The following is a 13159-nucleotide window of genomic DNA, read 5'->3' on the forward strand; positions in this document are numbered from 1 at the left end:
AAATCTCATCCTCTTCTCATTGTCTCTGATTTGTTTCCCCAGGCTGGAATGGGTAGAAATCATCGAGCCTCGGACGCGGGAGCGCATGTATGCCAACCTGATCACGGGGGAGTGCGTCTGGGACCCCCCCGCCGGCGTCCGCATCAAGCGCACGAACGAGAACCAGTGGTGGGAGCTCTTTGACCCCAACACGTCGCGCTTCTACTACTACAATGCCACCACCCAGCGGACAGTTTGGCACCGCCCACAGAACTGTGACATCATCCCCCTGGCCAAGCTCCAGACCCTGAAGCAAAACACCGAGTCACCCCGAGCCTCCACCGAGAACAGCCCTGGGCGCAGCAGCAACGTCAGCCGGGAAGGCAGCACCAGCTCCTCCCTGGAGCAGGAGCTGGAGGGAGGAGAGAAAGTGCCAGAGCAGAACCGGCCCAACCGCCAGCCATCCCAGTTCGCCACGGTCAAAGAAGAAACAGAAAGGTAATGCTGTGGGGGTCGGAAGAGGCAGGGCTTAAAAGCCTCATCTGCTTAGTGCAGGGCTGGGCAGCTTGGGGCCCTCCTGTTGTTGTTGGACTGCAACTCCCAGCGTGTTTTTCCATTAGCTGTGTTGGCTGGGGCTGATGGGAGTCGCAGTCCCACCAACTTCTAGAGGGCCACGCTTTTCCCACCTCCCCTGGCTTAGTGTCATGCAAAAGCCATCGATCTCTGGTTACAGAGTGTGAATGGCTTGACAAGTGCTCCGAACTCTGAAAGTGCTCTGAACTTTGTCTAGGTATCATATGGAGCAGGGAGAAAGGATGAGCCTCACATGGTAGAAATGGCACTTCTAGACTTCAAAAATGGGTTTAATTTTGAGTAAAATTATGAGACTGTTAAGAGCTGCAAGACTTGAGCTCTTGGCCTCTCTCCTTGTCTTCTTTCCTGGTGTTTTAATCTCATTTTTTTGTATGGTCCTTCCTGAAGGATGAGCACTAGCGTATGGCAGAACTGCAGTTTGCTTGGGGGCAAGTAGCTGCCATCTCCCTGACAAGTAGATGCTCTCCATATGGTTTTTACCTGTTACTATAATTTTATTTGTATTAGCATGGTATTCTAATCCTTTTTTAGTTAATTGTATTCATATATTTTACTGTTTTGCATTTTCATTTTGTAAACCTTGAGCCTTGAGAAGATTCTTTATCTTTAAAAGCAGTTGTTGTTGTTGTTGTTGTTCGGTCGTTAAGTCGTGTCCGACTCTTTGTGACCCCATGGACCATAGCAAGCCAGGTCTTCCTGTCCTCCGCTCTCTCCCGGAGTGTGCTCAAGTTCATATTCATTGCATCGGTGATGCTATCTAGCCATCTCATCCTCTGCCATCCCCTTCTCCTTTTGCCTTCACTCTTTCCCAGCATCAGGGTCTTTTCCAGAGAGTTTTCTCTTCGTATTACGTGGTCAAAATATTTGAGCTTCAGTTTCAGTATCTGCCCTTCCAGTGAGCAGTCAGGGTTGATTTCCTTTAGGATTGACTGATCTGACCTCCTTGCAGTCCAGGGGACTTGTAAGAGTCTTCTCCAGCACCACAGTTCGAAGGCATCAATTCTTCGGCGCTCAGCCTTCCTTATAGTCCAGCTCTCACAGCCATACGTTGCTACTGGGAAAACCATAGCTTTGATTATACGGACCTTTGTCGGCAAGGTGATGTCTCTGCTTCTTACTATGCTGTCTAGGTTTGCCATAGCTTTCCTCCCAAGGAGCAAGCATCTTTTAATTTCATGGCTACAGTCACCGTCTGCGGTGATCTTGGAGCCCAAGAAAATAAAATCTGTCACTGCTTCCATTTCTTCCCCTTCTATATGCCAGGAAGTGATGGGGCCAGATGCCATGATCTTCGTTTTTTTAATGTTCAGTTTCAGACCATCTTCTGCACTCTCTTTCACCCTCAATAAGAGGCTCTTTAGATCCTAAAGATTTCTGCCATTAGGGTGGTATCATCTGTGTATCTGAGGGTGTTGATAATTCTCCCAGCAATCTTAATTCTGACCTGTGATTCATCCAACCTGGCGTTTCTCATGATGTACTCTGCATATAAGTTAAATAAGTGGGCGACAATATGCAGCCTTGTCGTACTCCTTTCCCAATTTTGAACCACTCGGCTGTTCCATGTCCGTTTCTTACTGTTGCTTCTTGACCCTTGTACAGGTTTCTCAGGAGACAGGTAAGGTGGCCTGGTACTCCCATCTCTTTAAGAATTTGCCACAGTTTGTTGTGATCCACACAATCAAAGGCTTTAGCATAGTCACTGAAGCAGAAATAGACGTTTTTCTGGAATTCTCTTGCTTTCTCCATGATCCAGCGAATGGTGGCGATTTGGTCTCTAGTTCCTCTGCCTCTTCGAAACCCAGCTTGTACTTCTGGTAGTTCTCGGTTCACATACTGCTGAAGCCCAGCTTGTAGGATTTTGAGCACCACCTTGCTGGCATGTGAAAGGAGCTCAATTGTACGGTAGTTTGAACACTCTTTGGCATTGCCCTTCTTTGGCATTGGAATGTAAACTGACCTTTTCCAGTCTTGTGGCCACTGTTGAGTGTTCCAAATGTGTTGGCATATTGAGTGCAGCACTTGAACAGCATCATCTTTTAGGATTTTAAATAGCTCAGCTGGAATACTGTCATCTCCACCAGCTTTGTTGTTAGTAATGCTTCCTAAGGCCCACTTGACTTCACTCTCTAGGATATCCGGCTCAAGTTCAGTGACCGCACTCTCATGGCTATTGGGGACATTAAGATCTTTCCTGTATAGTTCTTCTGTGTATTCTTTCCACCTCTTCTTAATCTCATCTGCTTCTGTTAGGTCCCTGCCTTCTTTGTCCTTTATCATGCCCATCTTTGCACAAAACGTTCCCTTGAGATCTCTGACTTTCTTGAAGAGATCTCTAGTCTTTCCCATTCTGTTGTTTTCCTCGGTTTCTTTGCATTGTTCATTTAAGAAGGCCTTCTTGTCTCTCCTTGCTATTCTCTGGAACTCTGTATTCAGTTGGATATATCTTCCCCTTTCTCCCTTGCTTTTCACTTCCCTTCTTTCCTCAGCTACTTGTAAAGCCTCCTCAGACAGCCACTTGGCTTTCTTGCATTTCTTTTTCTTTGGGATGGATTTCGTTGCTGCCTCCTGAACAATGTTACGGGCCTCTGTCCATAGTTCCTCAGGCACTCTGTCGGTCAGGTCTAATCCCTGAAATCTATTCCTCACCTCCACTGTATATTCATAAGGGATATGATTTAGGTCATACCTGACTGGTTTAGTGGTTTTCCCTATGTTCTTCAATTTCAGCCAAAATTTTGCAACAAGAAGCTCATGATGTGAGCCACAGTCAGCTCCAGGTCTTGTTTTTACTGACTGTATAGAGCTTCTCCATCTTTGGCTGCAAAGTACATAATCAATCTGATTTTGATATTGACCATCTGGTGATGTCCATGGGTAGAGTCGCCTCTTGTGCTGTTGGGAAAGAGTGTTTGCTATGATCAGCGTGTTCTCTTGGCAAAACTCTATTAGCCTTTGTCCTGCTTCATTTTGTACACCAAGGCCATGCTTGCCTGTTATCCCGGTGATTTCTTGACTTCCTACTTTGGGATTCCAATCCCCTATGATGAAGAGGACATCTTTTTTTGGTGTTAGTTCTAGAAGGTGTTGTAGGTCTTCATAGAACCGATCAACCTCAGCTTCTTCGGCCTCATTGGTTGGGCATACACTTGAATTACCGTGATGTTGAATGGTTTGCCTTGGATTCATACTGAGATCATTCTATCGTTTTTGAGATTGTACCCCAGTACTGCTTTTCCCACCCTTTTGTTGACTGTGAGTGCTACTCCATTTCTTCTAAGGGATTCTTGTCCAGAGTAGTAGGTATGATGGTCACCTGAATGAAATTCACCCATGCTTGTCCATTTTAGTTCGCTGATTCCCAAGATGTCGATGTTCAATCTTGCCATCTCATGTTTGACCACCTCCAGCTTACCTTGATTCATTGATCTGACATTCCAGGTTCCTAAACAATATTGTTCTTTACAGCATTGGACTTTCTTTTCACCACCAGACACATCCACAGCTGAGTATCCCGCTTCACTCTTTCTGGCGCTACTTGGAAATTCCCTCTGCTCTTCCCTAGTAGTATATTGGACACCTTCCGACCTGAGGGGCTCATCTTCCGGCATCATATCTTTTAGCCTTGTGATACGTTCCATGGGGTTTTCTTGGCAAGAATACTGGAGTGGGTTGCCATTTCCTTCTCCAGTGGACCACATTTTGTCAGAACTCTCTGCCATGACCTGTCCGTCTTGGGTGTGACCCTGCATGGCATAGCTTATGGCTTCACTGAGTTACGCAAGCCCCTTCTCCACAACAAGGCAGTGATTCATGAAGGGGTTAAAAGCAGTTTAACATAATTTTTAAAAATAAAAAGGTTAAAACTCAAGCTGCATAAAAGACTAACAAAGCCCATAAGAAATTAAGGGGCATGGGAAAATAAAAAGATCTTTGCCTGGCACTGAAATGGTAACAGTTTGGACTGGTTCACATATAATTGCAATTTGTGAGGTCGTTAACCCCACGAATTGCCAAAATCTAGTGGGAGCGAGTGTCCAGTGTGCTCCTCACTTCTGCTTTCAATTAACATCCTGCAGTCACCCCATGCATAGGTTGTTAGTGTGACATCTGAATCCAGTCACTCTGGGTTGTTTAGGGGTTTAACAACCTAGAATTAACCGAACAACACACCATGGGTTGTTGTTCCATGCAAACTAGCTCTCTGTGTGCCATTGCGAGCCTCTCTAGGAAGAACATTCCATAATTTGGGCACCACCACAGAGAAGGGCCTTTTCCTAGTAGTCCTCACTGTTCCAAAGAGTGGGAGCATCCATAGAATCCCTCTACTGAATATCTTAAGGCATGAGAAGGTATATATTATGGAGATAGGTGGTCCTAATCCATGAAGGTCTAAAGCAGCACTTGGACCTGGACCTGGAAATGGATTGAGAACCAGCGCAACTGATGCACTGTAGGCATGATGTGATCCCAGTTAGTTAACTCGCAGCCATATTCTGAACTAACTGCAGTTTCTGAACCATCTTCAAAGGCAGCCCCATGTAGGACTCATCACAGTAGTCTACCATGGTGTATGTAGTCATCACAGTCTAATCTGGCGTGAGGCCACTTGTTCTGCATCTTGCTATGAGGAGCCATCCTCCAGCGGATTATAAATCAGGTAGACCTAATTCTGTCAGACAGGTGGTTAGAAGCAGGAGCTCCATACACGAAGGTCAAAGGGAGCTGCTGAGTTTGTGCCGGGGCTTGCTGCCCAACCCTACTGAAAGGACGCTGGGATGTGACACAAGGTGGGGCCAGCCTGGCTAGCCTGGTTTCATTAGCTCCAGCCTTCCAGCTTTCCTGCAAAGGGAAGCAAGATGAAACCACTGGCAGGCTAGTCTGTGCTCTGTACCTAAAGTGAGTGATTGGAGGGTGTCTCCCAGCAGGCTCTGCATTTCTGGACTGCTGGGGAGAGGCCGCAGAATGGCAGTTTAGTTTGCATGCTGAAGGTCCAGCTGGCGTCCCTGGCATCTCCAGTCAGAAGATCTGAGAGAAGAAGGCCAGGAAAGCCGCCTCCTCCCCTTTTGCCTCAGGTATTGGAGAGCTGCTGCCCATTGCAACAGAGAGTCCTGGAGTCAGTGGACCAGTGAGGGTCTGATTCTGTATCAGAGGCTTCATAAGAACATAAGAAGAGACCTGCTGGATCAGGCCAAAGGTCCATCTAGTCCAGCATTCTGTTCATACAATGGCCAACCAGCTGCATGTTGGAAGCCCAGAAGCAGGACATGAGTGCAACAGCACCCCCCCCCCCCCCGCGCATATTCCTCAGCAGCTGGTGTACTGCCCATGATACAGGAGCTAATATATAGTTGTCATGACCAGTAGCCATTGTTAACCTTATCCACCATGAATTTGTCTAATTTCCTTTTAAAGCTGTTCAACCTGGTGGCCATCACAAAATCTTGTGGTAGCAAATTCCACAGGTTAGCTTTGTTTGTTTGTTTATTTATTTAAAACGTTTGTTTCCCACCCTATATCATTACAATCTCAGGGCGGCGTACAGATAAAATAAATTTAAATAGTATAAAACAATAAATAATTGAAACAACTAAAACATATTAAACCATTAAATAAGCTAGGACCAGTTAGAATCTAAAACAATACAGGGAAGGGAGATGTAAAGTTGGGGGTAGCAATGGACGAAGGCTCATGCACCGCAACAGAGAGAACAGCTCCAATAGCGCCCAATAATAGTCTTCAGACACATGTAGGAAGAAAGCCAGACTATGAAGCACATGGTCTTCGATGTCTATATACTAATGCCCAGAGTATGGGAAACAAACAGAACGAACTTGAACTCTTAATACAAGAGGGAAATTATGACTTGATAGGTATAACTGAGACTTAGTGGGATGACTCTCATGACTGGAATACATCATTTGAAGGATATAACTTGTTCAAAAAGAACAGGAGGGACAGAAAGGGAGGTGGGGTTGCACTGTATGTGAAAAATACATATCTCTGCACAGAAATACAGGAGGACGAGCTTGGTAGCCCCATCAAGAGCATCTGGGTTAAAATAAATGGAGCAAAGAAGAAAAGAAAAGAAGAAAAAAAAAGAATCAACTCCATCTGATACGGCGGTTGCGCCCCTTCCTTCCCGACCATCTGCTCCCATCGGTAGTACATGCCCTGGTCTCCTCTCGTTTAGACTACTGTAATGCGCTGTACGTGGGGTTACCCTTGAAGACGGTTTGGAAGCTGCAGCTGGTACAGAACACGGCGGCTCACCTGATTAAAGGCAGCCACTGGCAAGATCACATCACTCCAGTGCTGAAGGAGTTGCACTGGTTACCAGTTGTTTTCCAGGCCAAATTCAAGGTGTTGGTTTTGACCTTTAAAACCCTATATGGTTCCGGCCCAGCCTATCTTAAGGAGCGCCTCCAGCAACACCAGACAGGCCGCTTAACAAGATTAGCCTCGGATGGCCTTCTCTCTGCCTCATCAGCCAGGACAGCTAGACTGGTGAGGATGAGGGAGAGAGCCTTCTCTGTGGTGGCCCCCACTCTTTGGAACTCCCTCCCTAGGGAACTCCGCCATGCCCCCTCTTTAATGAGCTTCCGTCGTGCATTAAAACCGTGGTTGTTCAGGCAGGCATTTGGGGTGGGTTAGGGTATTTTAGAAAATGTTTTTATTGTAGAATTTTATTGTTTTAAACTGTTTCATTATACGCTGTACATTGCCCAGAGTGGCTGGGTGACCAGCCAGATGGGTGATTAATAAATGTAATAATAAATAAATAAATAAATGGAACCTGGTGGTCAGAGTCTACTACCGGCCACCCAATCAAGGAGAAGACGAGGATGAAACTTTTGAAAAGCAAATAGCCAATGTTTCAAAGAAGCATAATGTAGTAGTAATGGGGGACTTCAAGTTCCCCCATATTTGTTGGGCTAACGTTGTCCCTATCTTCAAAAAGGTTAAAAGGAGGAACCTGGGAACTACAGACCAGTCTGTCTGACATCAATCCCTGGGAAAATTCTGGGGCAGATGATAAAGCAATCCATCTGTATGCACCTTGAAAACAATGCAGCGATTAGTTGAAGCCAACATGAATTTGTCAAGGACAAATCCTGCCAGATGAATCTGATCTCATTTTTTGATCAAGTAACCTCCCTTGTGGACTGTGGGAATGCTGTGGACATCATATACCTCGACTTCAGCAAAGCTTTCGACAAAGTGCCCCATGATCTCCTGATGAGCAAACTAGCTCAAAGTGGATCCACATTTGGATACAGAATTGGACTCAAAGAGTGCTTATCAATGGGATCTTCTCAAACTGGGGAGAGGTAGCAAGCGGTGTACTGCAGGGCTCAGTCCTGGGCCCAGTGCTCTTCAACATTTTTATTAATGACTTGGAAGAGGAGGTGCAGGGAATGCTGATCAGATTTGCAGATGACACAACATTGGGCGGGATAGCTAATACCCTGGAAGACAGAAACAGAATTCAAAGTGATCTGGATAGACTGGAGCGCTGGGCAGAAAACAACAGAATGACACTGAATAGGGATAAATGCCAAGTTCTGCACCTAGGAAAAAGAAACCAAATGTACAGTTACAAAATAGGGGATGCATGGCTCAACAACACTACAAGCGAGAAGAATCTTGGAATTGTTGTCGATCACAAGCTGAATATGAGCCAACAATGGGATGTGGCTGCAAACAAGACCAATGCTCTTTTGGGCTGCATTAATAGAAGCATAGCTTCCACATCCCGGGAAGTACTAGTTCCCCTCTACTCAGCACTGGTTAGGCCTCATCTGGAGTACTGTGTCCAATTCAGGGCACCACATTTTAAGAAGGATGCAGACAAACTGGAGTGGGTTCAGAGGAGGGCAACAAAGATGATCAGGGGACTGGAAACAAAGCCCTATGAAGAGAGACTGAAAGAACTGGGCCTGTTTAGCCTTGAGAAGAGAAGACTGAGGGGAGATAGGATAGCACTCTTCAAGTACTTGAAAGGTTGTCACAGAGAGGAAGGCCAGGATCTCTTCTTGATCATCCCAGAGTGCAGGACACAGAGTCATGGGCTCAAGTTACAGAAAGCCAGATTCTAGCTGAACATCAGGAGAAACTTCCTGTTAGCACAGTATGACAGTGGAACCAATTCCTTAGGGAAGTGGTGGGCTCTCCCACACTGGAGGCATTCAAGATGAGGCTGGACAGCCATCTGTCAGGGATGCTCTGACTTGGATTCCTGCACTGAGCAGGGGATTGGACTCGATGGCCTTGTAGGCCTCTTCCAACCTTACTATTCTATGGTTCTATAAAACAGTTAAAATGGTGTGCAACTTTAGGGAATGTATTTAGCCCTCGAAGGCTTTGGTCAAAAGCCATGTTTTAACTTGAAACCGATGTCTGTGCCAATCAGGCCTTCAAGGGGAGGACATTCCACAACCGGGGTGCCCCAGCAGAGAAGGCCCTCTTCCACATCCCATTATATGCTGTGTGAAGAAGGCCTTCCTTTTGTCTGTCTTGAACCTCCCTCCATTCAGCTTCATTGGACTCCATGATTAGGTTCTAGCATTATGAGAGAGAGAGAAAAATGTCTCCCTTTCCCAGTCCTCTCCCTTGTCTCCCTCATGCCTGTCTTTCTGGGCATCCTGATCCTGTCAAGGCCCCCACCTGCCCCTCTGGTGTCTGTGATCTAACACAGAAGCAGCATTTGTTGGCCAGCCTTGCTGCTGAGGGAAGTTGGGCCTTGTCTCCGAGGCAATGCAGCGAGTTAACTGGAATGCAAACAGGAGGTTTTAATCTGCTGCACAGATGGCCATTGCTCCCCCCCCCTTCTTTTTACAGGCTGCGGCAGCTTCCTGAAATACACTGGGAGGAGGTGATTGTTTTTTCCCATGGCATGTTGTCATCCCTTTTTGGTTGATGCCTGCCCTGGCCAGTGTATCACAGTTATCATGAGCTATCTGCAGACAGGGCAGGTGCTTAAGAGCCCTGCTTGCTTCTGGTACCCGCCTTTCCTGCAGATGGCTCATGAGCCAATAATCCTACAGAGCAGGTGAGGGCGGCTCATGAGCCAATAATCCTACAGAGCAGGTGAGGGCGGCCTCGTGCAGGCTGTGGCAAGAGGGAAAATCTGGAGTGGGTTTCTGGAGGTGTCTTTCCTTTCCTGAGGAATGGCTGGTGAAAACTCCAGTTGCCCCGCCGTGGTTCTCGGAGCAAGCACAAACTGAATAGGAGGCGTGCTTCTTATTGCTAATTTGAGCCGGAATTGAACATCATAGCTGCACAATCCACTTGAGGCTGTGAACAGTGATCATTAATATAATTAATAACAGCAATTAGCAGATCAGTGTCAGCAGTGATTAAAGATCAGCTGGGAGGAGGCAACAGGTGGCTTTCCGCAGGGGTCTTCCCCTACGTCCAATGCTGTTGCAACAGTTCTGTTAATTACGTGTGAGGAAGAGCATGTTGCGCCCCAGGCAAGAGCAACGTTGATCTCACAGGACAGGCAAAAGGGCCGACCAGGTGCAAGCTCAGGGTTGGCAGGGGATCTTTCCGATTGTGCCAAGTTGTTGTTGGAAAGAGTAAGAACACTGGACACTAGCCGGGTGTCAGGCCTGGACTGAGACCGAGCACCTCTGGGTGCTTCACTCAGCATGGTGGCAGGCTTTTTTTTTTTAGTGAAGAGCAAATTGCTTTTGCAGAGTAACGAAAGTCCAGAAATCACACTTCTCATCTGTTAGCGGTCTGATGAAGCCCAGGCCAGATAAGCCAAAGGACACCAGAGCTGCAAATTAAAAATTGATTTTTGATGGCCATGATAGTGGCTGCAAGAGGGATGAGAGATGGAATGGATCTGTTCTTGATGATGCCGCCACCCCCCTTCCCTCAATGATTCCTGGAGGGGTGTTTGCATTGTTGGCCTTTAAATTTGGCCATCAGATTATGTTTTGTCTATGTGCAAGCATTATATATATAGTTTTATATATATAAAACTTGAGCACACTCCGGGAGAGAGCGCAGGACAGGAAGGCCTGGCTTGCTATGGTCCATGGGGTCACGAAGAGTCAGACACGACTGAACAACTGAACAACAACAACAATATATATATATATATATATATATATATATATATATATATACACACACACACACACACACACACACACACACTATTTTTACTCCGCTCTTCTGCCAAAAAAAGATCCCAGAGCGGCCTGCAAAGTTTAATGTTGAGAGTCCCTGTGCTCAGCCTTACAGTCTAAAAAGCACAACACAAAAGGCAAAGGGATTGGGAGGGAGGAGGTGAAAAGCAAAACTCAGGCACCAGTTCTTAGTTTCAAAGTTCTTGTTGGTGCTGTTTCTGGCAGGGAAGGGCAAAAATAAGCTCCCTGCAGCTGTTCCTTCTCTGGCAGATGGAGGGGGCCAGGTTGGTTTCTCCCCCCCCCTTGCCATGATGTTCTTCCTGGAAACGGGGAGGCCAGAACCTGCAGTCCCAGGGAACTGACAGCTGGAGCTGTGTGCTTCTTCCAGCAGGGAGGGGTACAGTGAAGGCATTTGTCTGTTTCAGATCTAACCTTCATTTAGCCTCCAGCTGTAGCTATCTAATACTGAAGAACTTTAAGTGTTGTACTTAGTTATATCATTTGTGCGTAAGAGTTTTGGTACCAAATGCTGGAGCACATCCTCCAGGTACCCCCCTATTTTGGCTGTGTAATATTTTTAAGTTAAGTTAACCTTTTAAGTTAAAGGTCTTGGTGTTAAGAGTTGTGTGTAGCAGACTGAAAATAAAATAAGAACTCTTTCTTGCATTGCATCCAAGGGGGCCTGCTTGTTGGCATTTTGGTGTTGACTGCTGGGCTCTTCAGTTCTTGGACCAGGCAGAGCTCTCTGCTCAGCAAGTTAAACGGAAACCTCTCTTCTAATTGCTCCTTAGCCGAGTTCAGAACTAAGGTCAGCGTCTTTCAGCGGCCTGGTTGGAAGCAAATTAAACCCATGGGAAATTACAAGCTCTGTGCAGCCAAGATAGAGCCATTTTTTGCCTTTATTTCTTCCTGTCGCCGTTTTGGGGTATCTCTAAAATGGTCTCAGAATCTCGGTGATTATCTTCTGGAGAACTTTGCAGTTCACTTTGCAATTATAATGTAATTTATCCTCCCCACAACAGCAAACGTGCAGATGGGTAAGACTGAGGCATAGTGGCACGTCCAAGGGTACCTGGTGAGTTTTGCAGTGGGGTGGGGGGAAGCGGGAGGGTTGGACCTGGGTATTTCATAGCTGAACTCAGCTTTCTTTTTGTTGCCCCAGACTGTGGAAGGCCTATTTCTCCTCTTTCTCTCTCTTTCTTTCTGGTTTGTTTCTCCATTTTTAACTTCCGTCCCCTTGACATGACGCAACAATTCCCTTGGCATTTCTTCAGTGTCCAAACTGTCTGTGTCTGGGGAGGAGGAGGAGAATTAAGGCAATCTTCTCCTAACTGGTGCCCTCCATGGCCAACAGCTTGCTGTGTGGGGTTGATGGGACTTGTAGTCTAACACCTTTGGAAGGCACCAGACTGGGGAAAGCTGGACTAATGCCTGGAAGAACAACTGCTTGTAGGTTGACGTGGGGACTTCCAGAGAGACAAAAATGGAGTGGTTTCAGTCTCTATTGCTTTATACTGTGGTTTATCTTGGCACAGGTGACAAAGTGAGTGTGTGCGTGTGTTTTGTTCCACATAAAACAAACCTAGCTTGTACCTTAGCAGCTGTACCTTACCTTAAGCCCATGCCATCAAAAGCAATGCCAAGCAGAAAGGTTTCACATCAGTTCTTGAAGAGCGGAAGCTCCAGTTTTGGAGGAATGCTGGCCCAGGGAGCAACCCCTGAGTGCTCCTCCCAGTGTTCAGGAGTGTGCTGATCTCAGAGTGCCTCTGCACATTTAGTTAACTCTCCTGGGCTTGCCTGGCTGTGCTGCCTGTGCAGACTTCCCGTGTTGCTTACCGTGCTCCCCTTTGAGTTGCAAGCCCCATGACAGGGAACGGTTCTGGGGGGCTGTTTCACCTTGGTGCTGCTTGCCTTACCCTGTTGCTCAGTATGGCTGTCTGTTTGATCGCTGTTGTCTCCTGACTGATCTTTATTTAATAAGAGTAGTCTTATACTTGCCATCATTGGGACTGGACACGTGTGCGCTCATGCAAAGGAAAGCGTGCAGCACCTGTGCATGTCGGTTGCATTGTTCCCTTGCTGACACGTGCATACTCAGGAAATGGTTACAAACTTTTTAGAAAAACAGAGGTGTGCAATCACAGGTTGGTGTTAGGAGGGGATGCTTGGGAGGAGGACCCATCCCCAAGCAAAATGACCCAAACTCTTATAGAAGGAGTTGAGGGCAATCCTCAGCCCCAGCCCACCCTTGCCTTTCCTCATGCAATTTCCTTTCTATCCCCTACCATAAAACATAACATTTCCCCCTACCCCCCAAACCCAGGACTTCTAAGCACCCCTGAAGTGGTCACAGTAGCCCGTCTTGATGGGGTTCTCTAGACTCACAGAGGGAAGAGGCCCAATCCCAGGTGCAAACACTTAAGAGGTAAATCCTTCACAGCAGC

At 46.7% G+C, this 13159-nt stretch overlaps 1 protein-coding gene across 1 annotated transcript in view; it reads left to right on the forward strand.

Annotated features, from left to right (window-relative positions):
• The window catches only part of ARHGAP39 (Rho GTPase activating protein 39), a 197790-nt gene that overhangs the window by 95897 nt on the left and 88734 nt on the right, over positions 1-13159 (forward strand). Inside the window, exon 2 of the mRNA XM_084848589.1 lies at positions 43-477. Within this exon, the coding sequence (XP_084704715.1) occupies positions 43-477 (435 nt within the window). The remainder of the gene's footprint in view (positions 1-42; positions 478-13159) is intronic.

Source organism: Heloderma suspectum, chromosome 4 (genome assembly GCF_057233095.1).
Source record: "Heloderma suspectum isolate Gila_16-S chromosome 4, 16-S_ref, whole genome shotgun sequence".
Lineage (NCBI taxonomy): Eukaryota > Metazoa > Chordata > Lepidosauria > Squamata > Helodermatidae > Heloderma > Heloderma suspectum.